Raw genomic sequence first — 20937 nt, forward strand, 5'->3', positions numbered from 1 at the left:
TGGAAGAAGTTCAATTCCTCGGTCACATAGTGAACAAAGAAGGTATTAAGGTGGATCCGGCAAAGATAGAAACTGTTGAAAAGTGGGAAACCCCGAAAACTCCGAAACACATACGCCAGTTTTTAGGACTAGCTGGTTACTACAGAAGGTTCATCCAAGACTTTTCCAGAATAGCAAAACCCTTGACTGCATTAACGCATAAAGGGAAGAAATTTGAATGGAATGATGAACAAGAGAAAGCGTTTCAGTTATTGAAGAAAAAGCTAACTACGGCACCTATATTGTCATTGCCTGAAGGGAATGATGATTTTGTGATTTATTGTGATGCATCAAAGCAAGGTCTCGGTTGTGTATTAATGCAACGAACGAAGGTGATTGCTTATGCGTCTAGACAATTGAAGATTCACGAACAAAATTATACGACGCATGATTTGGAATTAGGCGCGGTTGTTTTTGCATTAAAGACTTGGAGGCACTACTTATATGGGGTCAAAAGTATTATATATACCGACCACAAAAGTCTTCAACACATATTTAATCAGAAACAACTGAATATGAGGCAGCGTAGGTGGATTGAATTATTGAATGATTACGACTTTGAGATTCGTTACCACCCGGGGAAGGCAAATGTGGTAGCCGATGCCTTGAGCAGGAAGGACAGAGAACCCATTCGAGTAAAATCTATGAATATAATGATTCATAATAACATTACTACTCAAATAAAGGAGGCGCAACAAGGAGTTTTAAAAGAGGGAAATTTAAAGGATGAAATACCCAAAGGATCGGAAAAGCATCTTAATATTCGGGAAGACGGAACCCGGTATAGGGCTGAAAGGATTTGGGTACCAAAATTTGGAGATATGAGAGAAATGGTACTTAGAGAAGCTCATAAAACCAGATACTCAATACATCCTGGAACGGGGAAGATGTACAAGGATCTCAAGAAACATTTTTGGTGGCCGGGTATGAAAGCCGATGTTGCTAAATACGTAGGAGAATGTTTGACGTGTTCTAAGGTCAAAGCTGAGCATCAGAAACCATCAGGTCTACTTCAACAACCCGAAATCCCGGAATGGAAATGGGAAAACATTACCATGGATTTCATCACTAAATTGCCAAGGACTGCAAGTGGTTTTGATACTATTTGGGTAATAGTTGATCGTCTCACCAAATCAGCACACTTCCTACCAATAAGAGAAGATGACAAGATGGAGAAGTTAGCACGACTGTATTTGAAGGAAGTCGTCTCCAGACATGGAATACCAATCTCTATTATCTCTGATAGGGATGGCAGATTTATTTCAAGATTCTGGCAGACATTACAGCAAGCATTAGGAACTCGTCTAGACATGAGTACTGCCTATCATCCACAAACTGATGGGCAGAGCGAAAGGACGATACAAACGCTTGAAGACATGCTACGAGCATGTGTTATTGATTTCGGAAACAGTTGGGATCGACATCTACCGTTAGCAGAATTTTCCTACAACAACAGCTACCATTCAAGCATTGAGATGGCGCCGTTTGAAGCACTTTATGGTAGAAAGTGCAGGTCTCCGATTTGTTGGAGTGAGGTGGGGGATAGACAGATTACGGGTCCGGAGATTATACAAGAAACTACCGAGAAGATCATCCAAATTCAACAACGGTTGAAAACCGCCCAAAGTCGACAAAAGAGCTACGCTGACATTAAAAGAAAAGATATAGAATTTGAAATTGGAGAGATGGTCATGCTTAAAGTTTCACCTTGGAAAGGCGTTGTTCGATTTGGTAAACGAGGGAAATTAAATCCAAGGTATATTGGACCATTCAAGATTATTGATCGTGTCGGACCAGTAGCTTACCGACTTGAGTTACCTCAACAACTCGCGGCTGTACATAACACTTTCCACGTCTCGAATTTGAAGAAATGTTTTGCTAAAGAAGATCTCACTATTCCGTTAGATGAAATCCAAATCAACGAAAAACTCCAATTCATCGAAGAACCCGTCGAAATAATGGATCGTGAGGTTAAAAGACTTAAGCAAAACAAGATACCAATTGTTAAGGTTCGATGGAATGCTCGTAGAGGACCCGAGTTCACCTGGGAGCGTGAAGATCAGATGAAGAAGAAATACCCGCATCTATTTCCAGAAGATTCGTCAACACCTTCAACAGCTTAAAATTTCGGGACGAAATTTATTTAACGGGTAGGTACTGTAGTGACCCGAACTTTTCCATGTTTATATATATTAATTGAGATTGATATTTACATGATTAAATGTTTCCAACATGTTAAGCAATCAAACTTGTTAAGACTTGATTAATTGAAATATGTTTCATATAGACAATTGACCACCCAAGTTGATCGGTGATTCACGAACGTTAAAACTTGTAAAAACTATATGATGACATATATATGGATATATATATATATATATATATATATATATATATATATATATATATAGTTAACATGATACTATGATAAGAAAACATATCATAAAGTATATTAACAATGAACTACATATGTAAAAACAAGACTACTAACTTAATGATTTTTAAACGAGACATATATGTAACGATTATCGTTGTAAAGACATTTAATGTATATATATCATATTAAGAGATATTCATACATGATAATATCATGATAATATAATAATTTAAAATCTCATTTGATATTATAAACATTGGGTTAACAACATTTAACAAGATCGTTAACCTAAAGGTTTCAAAACAACACTTACATGTAACGACTAACGATGACTTAACGACTCAGTTAAAATGTATATACATGTAGTGTTTTAATATGTATTTATACACTTTTGAAAGACTTCAATACACTTATAAAAATACTTCTACTTAACAAAAATGCTTACAATTACATCCTCGTTCAGTTTCATCAACAATTCTACTCGTATGCACCCGTATTCGTACTCGTACAATACACAGCTTTTAGATGTATGTACTATTGGTATATACACTCCAATGATCAGCTCTTAGCAGCCCATGTGAGTCACCTAACACATGTGGGAACCATCATTTGGCAACTAGCATGAAATATCTCATAAGATTACAAAAATATGAGTAATCATTCATGACTTATTTACATGAAAACAAAATTACATATCCTTTATATCTAATCCATACACCAACGACCAAAAACACCTACAAACACTTTCATTCTTCAATTTTCTTCATCTAATTGAACTCTCTCAAGTTCTATCTTCAAGTTCTAAGTGTTCTTCATAAATTCCAAAAGTTATAGTTTCATAAAATCAAGAATACTTTCAAGTTTGCTAGCTCACTTCCAATCTTGTAAGGTGATCATCCAACCTCAAGAAATCTTTGTTTCTTACAGTAGGTTATCATTCTAATACAAGGTAATAATCATATTCAAACTTTGGTTCAATTTCTATAACTATAACAATCTTATTTCAAGTGATGATCTTACTTGAACTTGTTTTCGTGTCATGATTTTGCTTCAAGAACTTTGAGCCATCCAAGGATCCATTGAAGCTAGATCCATTTTTCTCTTTTCCAGTAGGTTCATCCAAGGAACTTAAGGTAGTAATGATGTTCATAACATCATTCGATTCATACATATAAAGCTATCTTATTCGAAGGTTTAAACTTGTAATCACTAGAACATAGTTTAGTTAATTCTAAACTTGTTCGCAAACAAAAGTTAATCCTTCTAACTTGACTTTTAAAATCAACTAAACACATGTTCTATATCTATATGATATGCTAACTTAATGATTTAAAACCTGGAAACACGAAAAACACCGTAAAACCGGATTTACGCCGTCGTAGTAACACCGCGGGCTGTTTTGGGTTAGTTAATTAAAAACTATGATAAACTTTGATTTAAAAGTTGTTATTCTGAGAAAATGATTTTTATTATGAACATGAAACTATATCCAAAAATTATGGTTAAACTCAAAGTGGAAGTATGTTTTCTAAAATGGTCATCTAGACGTCGTTCTTTCGACTGAAATGACTACCTTTACAAAAACGACTTGTAACTTATTTTTCCGACTAGAAACCTATACTTTTTTTGTTTAGATTCATAAAATAGAGTTCAATATGAAACCATAGCAATTTGATTCACTCAAAACGGATTTAAAATGAAGAAGTTATGGGTAAAACAAGATTGGATAATTTTTCTCATTTTAGCTACGTGAAAATTGGTAACAAATCTATTCCAACCATAACTTAATCAACTTGTATTATATATTATGTAATCTTGAGATACCATAGACACGTATACAATGTTTCGACCTATCATGTCGACACATCTATATATATTTCGGAACAACCATAGACACTCTATATGTGAATGTTGGAGTTAGCTATACAGGGTTGAGGTTGATTCCAAAATATATATAGTTTGAGTTGTGATCAATACTGAGATACGTATACACTGGGTCGTGGATTGATTCAAGATAATATTTATCGATTTATTTCTGTACATCTAACTGTGGACAACTAGTTGTAGGTTACTAACGAGGACAGCTGACTTAATAAACTTAAAACATTAAAATATATTAAAAGTGTTGTAAATATATTTTGAACATACTTTGATATATATGTATATATTGTTATAGGTTCGTGAATCAACCAGTGGCCAAGTCTTACTTCCCGACGAAGTAAAAATCTGTGAAAGTGAGTTATAGTCCCACTTTTAAAATCTAATATTTTTGGGATGAGAATACATGCAGGTTTTATAAATGATTTACAAAATAGACACAAGTACGTGAAACTACATTCTATGGTTGAATTATCGAAATCGAATATGCCCCTTTTTATTAAGTCTGGTAATCTAAGAATTAGGGAACAGACACCCTAATTGACGCGAATCCTAAAGATAGATCTATTGGGCCTAACAAACCCCATCCAAAGTACCGGATGCTTTAGTACTTCGAAATTTATATCATATCCGAAGGGTGTCCCGGAATGATGGGGATATTCTTATATATGCATCTTGTTATTGTCGGTTACCAGGTGTTCACCATATGAATGATTTTTATCTCTATGTATGGGATGTGTATTGAAATATGAAATCTTGTGGTCTATTGTTACGATTTGATATATATAGGTTAAACCTATAACTCACCAACATTTTTGTTGACGTTTAAAGCATGTTTATTCTCAGGTGAATATTAAGAGCTTCCGCTGTTGCATACTAAAATAAGGACAAGATTTGGAGTCCATGTTTGTATGATATTGTGTAAAAACTGCATTCAAGAAACTGATTTCGATGTAACATATTTGTATTGTAAACCATTATGTAATGGTCGTGTGTAAACAGGATATTTTAGATTATCATTATTTGATAATCTACGTAAAGCTTTTTAAACCTTTATTTATGAAATAAAGGTTATGGTTTGTTTTAAAAATGAATGCAGTCTTTGAAAAACGTCTCATATAGAGGTCAAAACCTCGCAACGAAATCAATTAATATGGAACGTTTTTAATCAATAAGAACGGGACATTTCATCATCGTATCAACCTCGGGCCATCGAGGGTTGGAAGTGAAAGTGATAAACAAATCGGGGTTATCATATTCTCGGTATAAAGCCATTGCATCCTGGTAGTTTTGAACCATGTATCGTGGGCTGCCTGTGTGTGAAGATGGCAGAATAATTCGCTTCCCAATTGAAGTGGCTGATGTATCTCCCCTTATAACAGCGTCACAAACATTGTTGTACAGTTCAAGCCGTAGCTCATTTTGGTGGTGTCTGAGCCACTTCAGCCTCTGTTCTTCTACAGCTGTATAAGCGTGAACCAAGTATTGCTGGAATAATCGACCACCTCTAAGAATCGTTGTAGCCTCGCTTTCCCGTTGTTGAATTCTGTAACAGTAGTATTCTCTCATGGTAACGTGACCGCGGGTTGTTTTCCTTCTGCCAGTATTCGTGTGATATGGTATCTCCTCATGGTAACCGGTTTCCCCGTATGGAAATAGCAATGGGTATTGCAATGCCATATATAACTGGTGAATCTCAGATATTCGATGTGGGGCGCAATTTTTTTTTTGAACATTGATAACCCGTGTTGAGTTACAGTGGCCAAAGTCCACGGTAATTAACGCAGCAACTTCAGTGACATTAGGCGTATTATATTGCTGCGAGGTCGTTACCTTCGCGAGTAAACGGAGACCACAATCTGACATTGTATTGTTACTTGACCAATCACGTGCCATACGAAAGGCTTGTGCAACGGCACTTGATTCATCAAGCATGGTAATCAGGTTATGTAATGACCCGCACTTTTTCGATCATTCTATACTTATAAGATTAATATTTACATAAATTAAACCTTACCAACATGACAAGCAATCCAAATTGTTGAGACTTATGTTTTTGAAATGAGTTTTACACAACGTTTGACCGTCTAGTTTGACCGATGATATCACGAACTATATTACATATGATAATTATACGTTTGTGTATATATATGTATATATACATATTTAACATGATCTAAGGATGTTTTAATATCTCATTTTATATTAATAACAATAAGTTATAAGTATATTTTGAAACTACTAACTTAAGTTTTCAAAACGATAACCATACGTAACGTTATTTGACATAAATACTTATAACCTATAATGTTTATATATATATCGTATATGTAATGTATTTAATCACTTTTTAAGGACTTAAATACATAAAACAATATAAGTATATTCACAAAAGATAGCTATATTTGAATTCTCATTCCATTTTTCACAAAATTTCTATACGTATATCTAGAGTACATGTACTCGTACCATACCTAGCTTCTATACGTATTTACTATTGGTATATACACATCAAATCACCACCAACCAGCCCTTGTTCAATGCCTTATGTATAAGGTAACTACTTTTGTTATCTAGTATGACAATTTCACATGATTAAAAGATTTTTTCACAAAATTACAAACTTATACACCTTTTACACCACCATTTATACTCCATTCCATTTTCATTTTACTACACATTTCCTTTAACTAAAACACACACACTTTTAAGAGCCTTAACCTCCATAACCATTCAGCTAAAATCCATGAAGATCTAGCCATAAAAACATCACTTAATCACCATAAGAAAACTCTTACAAAAACACTTCAAGAATCCTTCCAAGAACACAAGTTTACTTCCAATCTTTCATCCAATTCCATCACCCTTTTGGTTCTAGGTTCTTACTCCTCTTTTACAGCAATCTTGTCCAAGTAACTTGAGGTAGTAACTTTGTTCATAACCTTATTCGATTCATATATATATAGCTATCTTATTTTGTGGTATAAAATTTTAACAACAAGAACATAGTTTGAATGTTTTCAAACTTGTTTGCAAACTAAATAGATCCTTCTAACTTAACTTTTAAAATACTTCAAGACCTGTAATATAACTTAAATATATTCTAATTTAACAAGGTATAACTTGGTTTTTCAAAGAACATCTTAAAAACTGTTTTTACGACGTCGGAGTGCAACCGGGGGCTGTTTTGGGTTGGATAATTAAAAACCATCTTAAACTTTGAATTGGAGGTTTATTTTCTGGAAAAATGATTTTTACTATGAATATGATAACACATAAAAATTTCATGATTTAACTCAAAGTATAAGTATTTTTAGAAAAATAATCATTTAAGGTTGTTTACATGATGGAAAATGATTAACTTCATAAGTTTCACTAAAGTTTGACCTATGACCTGTGATTTCGAATACAAACTAAGGTATTTACAGTTCATAGTCTTAAAGAGGGACTCGATCCAAGGAAGTGGCAAGTTGAACCAACGAAAACGGAGTTGTAACGAAGAAACTATGACCAACACAAAATCGGATATCCAAGACTTGTTTAGTCACGAAAATAATTGGAGAAAAATTAAATAAATTACATCTTTTTAAAATAACATGATATTTTATATATATGTACTCATAATTTAATTTTATATGGTTCAGGATCACCCGTAAACAATACGAGAAGATTAATCATAAGATCCCATGATTGTACGCAACACGTCATTTGACAACACCGGTACTTTATGTACGCAACACGTCATTTGACAACACCGGTACCATGGGTCAAGATTAATCTCGACCAATACATATACGATGGGGGTTTTATTTATTTCATTGGGGGTTTATTAAACACCTAAAAATGAACCATTAAAATTGAATTACTAACATCGGACTGCTAACTACGGACTAAGAAATTATTAAAAGTATTAAAAGTATAATAAGTATATATATGTGACGATTGTTTTAAAAAAAGAAAAGGTATTGATATATTATATATGGATAGGTTCGTGATATCAATCGGAGACCAAGTCAAAATTACATATCTTCAAGACGAAAGTGAGTATATAGTCCCACTTTTAAACTCTAAATATTTCGGGATGAGAATACATGTATTTTATGTTTTACGATATGGACACAAGTAACTGAAAAATATATTCTACGTTGAGTTGTACCACTGGCATACTTCCCTGTAGCTTGGTAACTGTTATTTACAGCGGTATTGTAAACGCGAATCCTGTTGATAGATCTATCGGGCCTGACAACCCCAACCGGACTGGACGACCAGTATTCAACGGTTGCACAGTACTTCGTTTTGTGACTACACTTGGTACGGTGTAGTAAGATTTCATAATAAAGGGAATATGCGACGTGATTAAATGTTAAGTATGGTTACCAAGTGCTCAACCACTTAGAATATTTTTATTAAAACGTTTATATATGAAATCTTGTGGTCTATATATATATATATTGCTGCCGGCATTAAACCTATATCTCACCAACTTTATGTTGACGTTTTAAGCATGTCTATTCTCAGGTGATAATTAGAAGCTTCCGCTGCAACATGTTGAATTTAAACAAGATCTTGAGTATGCATATTTGTATCAAAAATAAAACTGCATATCGGAGGATTTGTAATGTAAAATATGCTAGAAATCGTATTGTTATCATCACATGTAAAGTTTGTAAGTCTAAGATTATCGCTAAACGATAATCATCTTTATTTTGTCTAAAGCTTGTATCAAAATAAGAATTATGGTTTGTAATGTAAAATATATGCAGTTGTTCTTTTAAAAATATCGCATATAGAGGTCAATACCTCGCAATGAAATCATACGTTATCTAACACGTTCTTATGGTTAAGGACGGGTTATGACATGTGGTATCAGAGCGGTGGTCTTAGCGAACCAGGTTTGCATTAGTGTGTCTAACTGATAAGTCGTTAGGATACATTAGTAAGTCTGGACTTTGACCGGGTCTGATTTTAAAAACCATTGCTTATCATTGTTGGTTAAAATTTATATGTAAATATTATGTAGTACTAATGGGTTAGTTGTTGTGTGATAGATGTCGGGCTCAAAACTTATTATCACATTCAGCGACTCCGAATCAGAATCTTCAGATGGTGTTTCAGTCATTAACCTATCCGATGACGAAAATAATATCTTTGGGGAAGACTCACAAATTCCGGATGAACCAACTATAAAGAACCCGGAAAGTGAACCCGAGGAGGAAAGTGAACCCGAGGAGGAAAGTGAACCCGAGGAGGAAAGTGAACCCGAGGAAGAAATACAGGAAATTACGAAAGACAAGTTCGAACTAGGAAAGAAACGAAAGGCTAATGAATTAGAAAATTCAAATCTTGAGTTTAATAAGGATGATGTGGCACCAACTCCACTAGACACTACCACCCCTATTCCCGCTATTCCTATTCGTTCTATCCCGGCATCCAGTTCTTCAGTCCCACAGCCAAAATATAGGCAGACAGCCAGGATAAGCGTTAAGCGATTCTTTGAACCTAAACGTCCTAGAAAATAGACCAAACGATGCGCTGCCGTATTAAACCATGGGATCATATAATGTTTTGTATAATATTATTAGTGTGGTTTGTTTAATGTTCGATGTAAGATAAGCATATGTAAAATAGTGAAGTGTGAAATGCAATAATTTTCCATGGTTAAGTATTATTTAGATGGTAGTAATTGATTCTGTACTAAGCTATTAAGTATGGACATTAACGGGTAGGTACTACCCTAGATATAATTATAAAACGCTAATAAGAAGAAAAGGCTTTTATAATAATACCTGGTTCATATTATTAATAAGCTATAATGTACTGTAAATATACACTACATCTATAATATTCCATGTGAATAATTATTTTCTTTTCATTCTTATAGAAGAATATGGCGCGATTGAACCGAATGACGGAACAAGAAATCCAGGAACTCATCAATCAGCGAGTGAACGACAGAATGTTATGGGTCGAGGCTGCAAGAGGTGCTGCAGTTAACCCAAATCCTCGTGTGGGGTGCACTTACAAAACTTTTCAAGCTTGCAAGCCCTCATCATTCAGTGGAACAGAAGGACCGATCGGTTTAACTCGGTGGATAGAAAAGATGGAGACTGTGTTTAAAATCAGTGGTTGTGTTGAAAAGGACATGACCAAGTATGCATCGTGCACTTTACAAGATAGTGCACTCACGTGGTGGAAAACTTATGTGAAGGCTGTAGGAGGAGATGTAGCTTATGATACTCCGTGGGAAGAATTCAAAACAATGTTAATCAACGAATATTGTCCAAGGAACGAGGTTAGGAAGTTGGAAGATGAGTTACGAAGTCTGAAGGTTATTGGTACTGAAATCACCAACTACAATCAGCGATTCATGGAATTAGTTTTGCTATGTCCTGAATTGGTTCCAACCGAAGAACGGAAGATTGAAATGTACAAAGATGGTTTGCCCAAAAAGGTCAAGGCAAATGTTACAGCATCGAAACCTAAGACAATTCATGAAGCTATAACCATGGCAAACGAGCTAATGGATCAGGTCATCATGGATAAGAAAGTATCCAATACTGATGTGAAGGTATCAGGTAACAAAAGAAAGTGGAATGGAAATTATGATCGAGGTAACCAACAACAATCTTTTAAGAAACAAGAAAACACGCAAGGTGCGGGTAGTGGTTTAAGCTTTGGTTATAAAGGACAAAATCCTTTATGCAACCGATGCCACAAACATCACTCTGGTTACTGTAATGTGTTATGCAACAAATGTAATCGAAAGGGTCATCTTGCTGAAGATTGTAGGGCTCTCGTTACAAATACAAATGGTACCAAGACTCCTGCCACCAATGCAAATAGAACTGCTTTGGCTACCATTACTTGTTTTGGGTGTGGAAAACAAGGTCACTATAAGAGCCAGTGCCCGAATCCAGAGAAGAATATCGGACCTGCACGTGGGAGAGCATTTGTTATTAATGCTAGAGAGGCATGTGAAGACCCGGAGCTTGTTACGGGTACGTTTACCATTAATAACTTATCCGCATCTATTATATTTGATACTGGTGCTGATAGAAGTTACGTGTGTAGAGACTTTCACGCTAAATTGAATTGTTCATCATTACCTCTAGATGCTAAGTACATGATTGAGTTAGCTAATGGTAAACTAATTAAAGCCGATAAAATTTGCCGTGATTGTAAAATAAATTTAGCCGGAGAAACATTTAAGATTGATTTGATACCCATAGAATTAGGAAGTTTTGATGTAATAATCGGCATGGACTGGATGTCCAAAATAGGAGCTGAAGTTGTGTGCTCCAAGAAGGCAATTCGCATTCCTCGTAAGGATAAAACGCCAGTAATGATTTATGGAGAGAAGGGTAACTCAAAGCTAAAACTCATTAGTTATTTGAAAGCTTATAAGTGTTTGGAGAAAGGGTGCTATGCTATCTTAGCACATGTTAATAAAGTCAAAAAGAAAGAAAAAGAGAAGTGCATCAATGATGAGCCTGTGGCAAGAGATTTTCCTGAAGTATTTCCGGAAGAGTTGCCGGGATTACCTCCATTTAGATCTGTAGAATTTCAAATAGATCTTGTACCAGGAGCTGCACCGGTTGCCCGTGCTCCATATAGACTTGCACCGTCCGAGTTAAAAGAACTTCAGAGTCAGTTAAAAGAATTACTGGATCGTGGATTCATACGACCAAGTACTTCACCGTGGGGAGCTCCAATTTTATTCGTCAAGAAGAAAGACGGATCTTTCCGAATGTGTATAAATTATCGTGAATTAAATAAGTTAACTATCAAGAATCGGTATCCACTACCGAGAATTGACGACTTATTTGATCAACTCCAAGGATCATGTGTGTACTCGAAAATTGACCTAAGATCGGGCTATCATCAATTACGTGTCAAAGAAGAGGATATACCGAAAACTGCTTTTCGGACACGCTACGGTCATTACGAATTTTTGGTCATGCCGTTTGGATTGACGAATGCGCCAGCTGTATTCATGGACCTCATGAATCGAGTTTGTAGTCCATATTTAGATAAGTTTGTTATCGTTTTCATTGATGATATTCTTATCTATTCCAAGAGTGAGCAAGATCATGAGCAGCATTTAAGGTTGATATTAGAGTTGTTAAGAAAAGAACAGCTATATGCTAAATTTTCTAAATGTGCTTTCTGGTTGAAAGAAGTGCAATTTCTTGGCCACGTTGTTAGTAGCAAAGGAATTCAGGTTGATCCAGCAAAAATTGAAGCCATTGAAAAATGGGAGACTCCTAAGACACCAATGCAGATACGCCAATTTTTGGGTTTAGCCGGTTATTATAGAAGGTTTATTCAAGATTTTTCCCGAATAGCTAAGCCGTTGACAGCGTTAACGCAAAAAGGGAAGAAATATGAATGGACCTCTGAGCAGGAGAGTGCATTTCAATTACTGAAGAAGAAGTTAACTACGGCGCCTATTTTATCATTACCAGAAGGGAACGATGATTTTGAAATATATTGTGACGCTTCGCGACAAGGTTTTGGTTGCGTTCTTATGCAACGGAAGAAAGTTATTGCATACGCATCCCGACAATTGAAGATTCACGAGCGGAATTATACGACGCATGATCTAGAACTGGGAGCAGTCGTGTTTGCATTGAAGATATGGAGACACTACTTGTATGGGGTTAAATGCACTGTGTTTACTGATCATAAAAGCCTTCAACATATTTTCGATCAAAAACAGCTGAACATGAGGCAACGTAGGTGGGTTGAGTTAATAAATGACTATGATTGTGAAATTCGTTATCATCCCGGGAAAGCGAACGTGGTGGCCGACGCTCTAAGCAGAAAGGAACGAGAACCAATTCGAGTACGAGCGATGAACATAAAAATTCGCATGAATCTCAACTCACAAATCAAAGAAGTTCAACGAGAAGCACTTACTAAAGAAAATATAGGAAATGAAATAATGAAGAAGTATGAGAAGCAACTCGTTATGCGGGAAGATGGAATTCGATATTTTGCAAATCGTATTTGGGTACCAAAGTTGGGTGGATTAAGGGAGTTGATATTGAACGAGGCACATAAGACAAGATATTCGATACATCCTGGAGTTGGAAAGATGTACCAAGATCTTAAGACACATTATTGGTGGCCTAATTTAAAGACAGACGTTGCAACATATGTTGGGGAGTGTTTAACTTGTTCTAAGGTCAAAGCAGAACACCAGAAGCCGTCAGGGTTACTTCAACAACCAGAAATCCCAGAATGGAAATGGGATGGTATTACCATGGATTTCATCACGAAGTTACCAAAGACTGCCTGGGGATACGACACCATTTGGGTAATTGTTGATCGTCTTACCAAATCTGCACATTTCTTGCCTATAAAGGAAACGGATAGAATGGAGAAATTATTACGATTATATATAAAGGAAATAGTTTCAAGGCATGGAATACCTATTTCCATTATATCCGATCGTGATAGTAGATTTACATCAAAGTTCTGGCAATCACTACAGGAGGCCCTAGGAACTCGTTTGGATATGAGTACCGCATATCATCCGCAAACTGACGGGCAGAGTGAAAGAACAATTCAGACTCTTGAAGACATGCTCAGGGCATGTGTGATCGATTTTGGAAACGGATGGGATAAATATCTACCATTAGCAGAATTCTCGTATAATAATAGTTATCATGCGAGCATTAAAGCTGCGCCATTCGAAGCATTGTACGGAAGGAAGTGTAGATCTCCTATTTGTTGGAATGAAGTAGGAGATCGACAATTAACTGGTCCCGAGATCATACACGAAACGACTGAGAAGATAGTACAAATCAAGGAGAGATTGAAAACAGCCCGTAGTCGCCAAAAGAGTTACGCCGATGTCCGAAGGAAACCATTAGAGTTTCAGATCGGTGACATGGTTATGTTAAAGGTGTCACCTTGGAAAGGTGTAATACGTTTTGGAAAAAGGGGTAAACTAAACCCAAGATATGTAGGCCCGTTCAAGATCATCGAACGCATTGGACCGGTAGCTTATCGACTCGAGTTACCGCAACAACTCGCCGGAGTACATAATACCTTTCACGTCTCAAACCTTAAGAAGTGTCTTGCAAAGGAAGACCTCACCATTCCTCTTGAAGAAATCCATGTCGACGAGAAACTACAATTCATCGAAGAACCAATCGAAATCATGGATCGTGAAGTTAAACGGCTCAAGCAGAGCAACATACCGATCGTTAAGGTTCGTTGGAATGCTCAAAGGGGTCCCAAGTTTACTTGGGAACGAGAGGATCAAATGAAACAAAAGTATCCACACTTGTTTCCCGATGACGCAAAATAGGTACAATTTTAAAATTTCGGGACGAAATTTATTTAACGGGTAGGTACTGTAATGACCCGCACTTTTTCGATCATTCTATACTTATAAGATTAATATTTACATAAATTAAACCTTACCAACATGACAAGCAATCCAAATTGTTGAGACTTATGTTTTTGAAATGAGTTTTACACAACGTTTGACCGTCTAGTTTGACCGATGATATCACGAACTATATTACATATGATAATTATACGTTTGTGTATATATATGTATATATACATATTTAACATGATCTAAGGATGTTTTAATTTCTCATTTTATATTAATAACAATAAGTTATAAGTATATTTTGAAACTACTAACTTAAGTTTTCAAAACGATAACCATACGTAACGTTATTTGACATAAATACTTATAACCTATAATGTTTATACATATATCGTATATGTAATGTATTTAATCACTTTTTAAGGACTTAAATACATAAAACAATATAAGTATATTCACAAAAGATAGCTATATTTGAATTCTCATTCCATTTTTCACAAAATTTCTATACGTATATCTAGAGTACATGTACTCGTATCATACCTAGCTTCTATACGTATTTACTATTGGTATATACACATCAAATCACCACCAACCAGCCCTTGTTCAATGCCTTATGTATAAGGTAACTACTTTTGTTATCTAGTATGACAATTTCACATGATTAAAAGATTTTTTCACAAAATTACAAACTTATACACCTTTTACACCACCATTTATACTCCATTCCATTTTCATTTTACTACACATTTCCTTTAACTAAAACACACACACTTTTAAGAGCCTTAACCTCCATAACCATTCAGCTAAAATCCATGAAGATCTAGCCATAAAAACATCACTTAATCACCATAAGAAAACTCATACAAAAACACTTCAAGAATCCTTCCAAGAACACAAGTTTACTTCCAATCTTTCATCAAATTCCATCACCCTTTTGGTTCTAGGTTCTTACTCCTCTTTTACAGCAATCTTGTCCAAGTAACTTGAGGTAGTAACTTTGTTCATAACCTTATTCGATTCATATATATATAGCTATCTTATTTTGTGGTATAAAATTTTAACAACAAGAACATAGTTTGAATGTTTTCAAACTTGTTTGCAAACTAAATAGATCCTTCTAACTTAACTTTTAAAATACTTCAAGACCTGTAATATAACTTAAATATATTCTAATTTAACAAGGTATAACTTGGTTTTTCAAAGAACATCTTAAAAACTGTTTTTACGACGTCGGAGTGCAACCGGGGGCTGTTTTGGGTTGGATAATTAAAAACCATCTTAAACTTTGAATTGGAGGTTTATTTTCTGGAAAAATGATTTTTACTATGAATATGATAACACATAAAAATTTCATGATTTAACTCAAAGTATAAGTATTTTTAGAAAAATAATCATTTAAGGTTGTTTACATGATGGAAAATGATTAACTTCATAAGTTTCACTAAAGTTTGACCTATGACCTGTGATTTCGAATACAAACTAAGGTATTTACAGTTCATAGTCTTAAAGAGGGACTCGATCCAAGGAAGTGGCAAGTTGAACCAACGAAAACGGAGTTGTAACGAAGAAACTATGACCAACACAAAATCGGATATCCAAGACTTGTTTAGTCACGAAAATAATTGGAGAAAAATTAAATAAATTACATCTTTTTAAAATAACATGATATTTTATATATATGTACTCATAATTTAATTTTATATGGTTCAGGATCACCCGTAAACAATACGAGAAGATTAATCATAAGATCCCATGATTGTACGCAACACGTCATTTGACAACACCGGTACTTTATGTACGCAACACGTCATTTGACAACACCGGTACCATGGGTCAAGATTAATCTCGACCAATACATATACAATGGGGGTTTTATTTATTTCATTGGGGGTTTATTAAACACCTAAAAATGAACCATTAAAATTGAATTACTAACATCGGACTGCTAACTACGGACTAAGAAATTATTAAAAGTATTAAAAGTATAATAAGTATATATATGTGACGATTGTTTTAAAAAAAGAAAAGGTATTGATATATTATATATGGATAGGTTCGTGATATCAATCGGAGACCAAGTCAAAATTACATATCTTCAAGACGAAAGTGAGTATATAGTCCCACTTTTAAACTCTAAATATTTCGGGATGAGAATACATGTATTTTATGTTTTACGATATGGACACAAGTAACTGAAAAATATATTCTACGTTGAGTTGTACCACTGGCATACTTCCCTGTAGCTTGGTAACTGTTATTTACAGCGGTATTGTAAACGCGAATCCTGTTGATAGATCTATCGGGCCTGACAACCCCAACCGGACTGGACGACCAGTATTCAACGGTTGCACAGTACTTCGTTTTGTGACTACACTTGGTACGGTGTAGTAAGATTTCATAATAAAGGAAATATGCGACGTGATTAAATGTTAAGTATGGTTACCAAGTGCTCAACCACTTAGAATATTTTTATTAAAACGTTTATATATGAAATCTTGTGGTCTATATATATATATATTGCTGCCGGCATTAAACCTATATCTCACCAACTTTATGTTGACGTTTTAAGCATGTCTATTCTCAGGTGATAATTAGAAGCTTCCGCTGCAACATGTTGAATTTAAACAAGATCTTGAGTATGCATATTTGTATCAAAAATAAAACTGCATATCGGAGGATTTGTAATGTAAAATATGCTAGAAATCGTATTGTTATCATCACATGTAAAGTTTGTAAGTCTAAGATTATCGCTAAACGATAATCATCTTTATTTTGTCTAAAGCTTGTATCAAAATAAGAATTATGGTTTGTAATGTAAAATATATGCAGTTGTTCTTTTAAAAATGTCGCATATAGAGGTCAATACCTCGCAATGAAATCATACGTTATCTAACACGTTCTTATGGTTAAGGACGGGTTATGACAGGTTATTCGTAAGTGCTTCGTCAAGTGAGGTTCTTGAATCAGCATCCACAAAGGCGGGCATGCGATTTTTGATCTCATTTTGAGTGTCATAAAAATACAGTTGTTCATATTTTGGTCGCCCTCCTTCTTTTGGTAATAGTGAGCCTATTTTATGGTATGTCTGACCACTGATTCTAAATGTATAAGGACCCTGACCCCCGTTGACAGAGTGGTCGATCTTGGCACCGAATGACGTGAAAGAAAACATGCTATTATAAATCCGTATTTGTTCTCGGAATTTTGGACCCGCGGGTTCATTGTAGTCAAGCAATGTTTTTAACAGTGTAGGAGGCTCCTACAATTTCGGGAGTAACACTTTGCCATTTTGGTAGCACATCGAGAAGGAGGGATTTCTTGTATTCTTGGGTTTGGTGTTCCTTTCATCATACCACATTGTAGCATCACAGTGCTGCATCTATGCGTTGGTGGTCCTTGGTTATGGTAAGACACACTTGAGCCTAAAAAATGCATACAACAAAGTTTTAGGTGACGAAGTAGGTGGCCAAAGCGTAACAAATGGGTTTCAATGTTGAAACAGCCTAAGCACGATGCTAAAATAGTCACTCAAAGTAAACTGTGTAATTAATAAGTAGTTAGACAACCGAATAAGTACCTGATGAATTCAGCGCACTTTTTATGGCCGTTTTACCATGGCGTGGTTTCTGTCTACTTAATCCACCTGATACAGGAGAAAATAGAGTTTAGGAATGGGACAGCATAATAGGAGAAGGGAAATATTATTTAACATGTGGCTTACTTGTTGTTGTAGTTGTTCGGGCCTGGTCGTGGCTGTTAAAATGAAGATTGCCTGCAATATGAAGTCTGTGAGTGTGGCTTATGTAAGTGAGAGACAACTGCAGGCTGATGAATTTAATATTCGGTGAGAGCAGATACAATACCTGGTTCCAGGGACAATCTTTCATTTAACTTCAGACCACAAAATATCCGTGTTTTTCCATCAGCTGTAGGCACGGTTGCTGAGTAAATTGATATAGGACCATTGAATAACTCTGCAAGGGATACACACTGAGCACTGCCTGCTATTTACATGTTTTAAAAGAAATTAAAGGGAAAATTATGAAACTATATAAACATAAACATGTAAACAACAAATGACCTACCTTTAGCAATGTTGGTGGATGAGGATGCAATATCATTTGCAGGCATATTACATGAATGAATTGGGGTTGTATAAACTATTTTTTTTTTTTGGAGAGGGTGAAGTATATAGCCTGATGAAGTTTCTGAAGGTTTTATAAAGTATAGGTATTGGGAGAATGGGCTTAATAGGTTGGTGAGGTTATAATGTAACACCAACTCTTTGTATTTCCAAACAATTTATTAGCGTAAGGGTTACTAATAACTTACATGTATGAATTGGGAAGAGTTATAAAAGAAAAAGCTGAAAGGATCCCATAATTAATTAGCATAATTAGTAGTCTTTGTTAAAAGAAGCTGAAAAATCTGTGTGTGTGTGTATATATATATATATATATATATATATATATACACACAGATATATACATATGTACACAAATATATATATATATATATATATATATATATATATATATATATATATATATATATATATATACACACACTTGTTTATATATCTATACAGTTATATATACATTTACATACATAAATATAGAGGTATATATATGTATCTGTATATATGTATATATATATATACACACACAGATATATTCAAATATGTGGGGCTTAAAGTGTCAGTATGATAAGTATGATGCAAAGAAAGTTCCGGGGAGGAGAGCTGGGTGAAGGAGGAGAACACCAAAAAGAAGGGTGGGGGAAAAACTAATCCACATACAAAGTAGCTGTAGTTTTTGAATCAGAAATACATGAATGTCATTGAAAAGTAAGCGGGCATCTAATAACTCTATGCATGTATACAGCTATAAAAGTAGTCATAAAATCTTTGTGTGTTGTACAATGACAGCTTGTGACCATAGGTTCACACAGTTCTGAATAGTAAGTGGAGATGGTTTGGAGAGTAATGCCCCACTCCTAATAATGCAGGCTAAAATAGAAACCCTAATCATAAGGCACCCTGCTACAGTTCAAATGCTAACACTTTAATAAGCGGTTCATAGTGACCTACTGTTACCATCGCACCTAAGATAACTGTGCTGACTGGCACCAAATCATTTATTAATGGTACATGATTCTGGCCAGCAAACATATAAATCTGCATACATACTACAAAGAATGCCAGAAATACAAAAGCTGGTGTTTACCCCAATGGGTAATCTAGGTATCTCTATCAACAAATGGCAGCATCTTTAGCTGCAGCCAAAGACTGCAGCTTAGAATGGCATTGTTGGACACAACAGTCAAATACAGGGGAAACAGAATACCAAGCTAAAGGTCGAAGCAAATTCTCCATATAGGAGTGGAAATTATATTCGAAAACCGTTCATTATGTTGTTAAAAGTTGCATCATAAACACACCAAAAAAGTAGTTCAAACAAATCATGTTCGACAAATCCAACATCACAAAAGCAAAGACTCAACAGGATGAGCTATTTATTGACAAATAAAGGGAAACCTACTATTCAGGACACACATCCTCCTTCTCAGGCTTGCTATCTTCACCATCAGTCTCTTCATCCTCCGAGTCAGTGGTAACAACAAACCTAACCAACAGTATAAAAGGCAAATGTGAGAATCGAGACATCAGTGAAACGAAGCACACGTGATATGTATATGGTCATGTGTATATAAATTGATGTTCATATATATATATATGTTCATATATATATATATATATATATATATATATATATATATATATATATATATATATATATATATATATATATATATATATATATATATATATATATATATAGTGGTAGGATCAAGAGGGAAGTAAACAATCGGAGGAAAGCGGGGGAAGAAAAAACTTTTTTTTTCGTTTTTTGAAAAAACATTGTTCACGAACATTATAGATGGGATTAAAATATGAACATTTAATAAAGACACTTTGTGATAAATATTTTTATTTTGACGGGAAAACGCTCGAAGAAGTAATATATAACAATTATCATGTTTTTCGAGCGTATGTTGAGATTTTAGCTATTAGGGTTTAGATATTAGGGTTTAGATATTAGGGTTCATAGGGTTTAGAAATTTAGGGTTTAGGGTTTAGATTTAGGGTTTAAATTTAGGATTTAGATTGAGTTTTTAACACGAACGGTTTAGAGTTTAGGGTTTAGGGTTTGGTGTTTTGGGTTTATGGAATAAACCCAAAACACCAAACCCTAAACCCTAAACCCTAAACTCTAAATCGGGCTAAATTTTA

General features: G+C 34.9%; 1 protein-coding gene across 1 annotated transcript; it reads right to left on the reverse strand.

The window, feature by feature from the left end:
* Positions 1 to 5458: 5458 nt before the first annotated feature.
* On the reverse strand, positions 5459 to 18552 carry LOC139894673 (uncharacterized). Its single transcript, XM_071878077.1, has 5 exons — positions 18509 to 18552; positions 18367 to 18417; positions 18223 to 18288; positions 17572 to 18067; positions 5459 to 6238 (listed from the first exon to the last, which is right to left on the reverse strand). Exons 4-5 carry the CDS (start codon positions 17815 to 17817, stop codon positions 5459 to 5461), a joined length of 1026 nt encoding a protein of 341 aa, XP_071734178.1. The 5' UTR covers positions 17818 to 18067; positions 18223 to 18288; positions 18367 to 18417; positions 18509 to 18552.
* Between the last annotated feature and the right edge of the window lie 2385 nt (positions 18553 to 20937).

Source organism: Rutidosis leptorrhynchoides, chromosome 1 (genome assembly GCF_046630445.1).
Source record: "Rutidosis leptorrhynchoides isolate AG116_Rl617_1_P2 chromosome 1, CSIRO_AGI_Rlap_v1, whole genome shotgun sequence".
NCBI classification, from domain to species: Eukaryota; Viridiplantae; Streptophyta; class Magnoliopsida; order Asterales; family Asteraceae; genus Rutidosis; species Rutidosis leptorrhynchoides.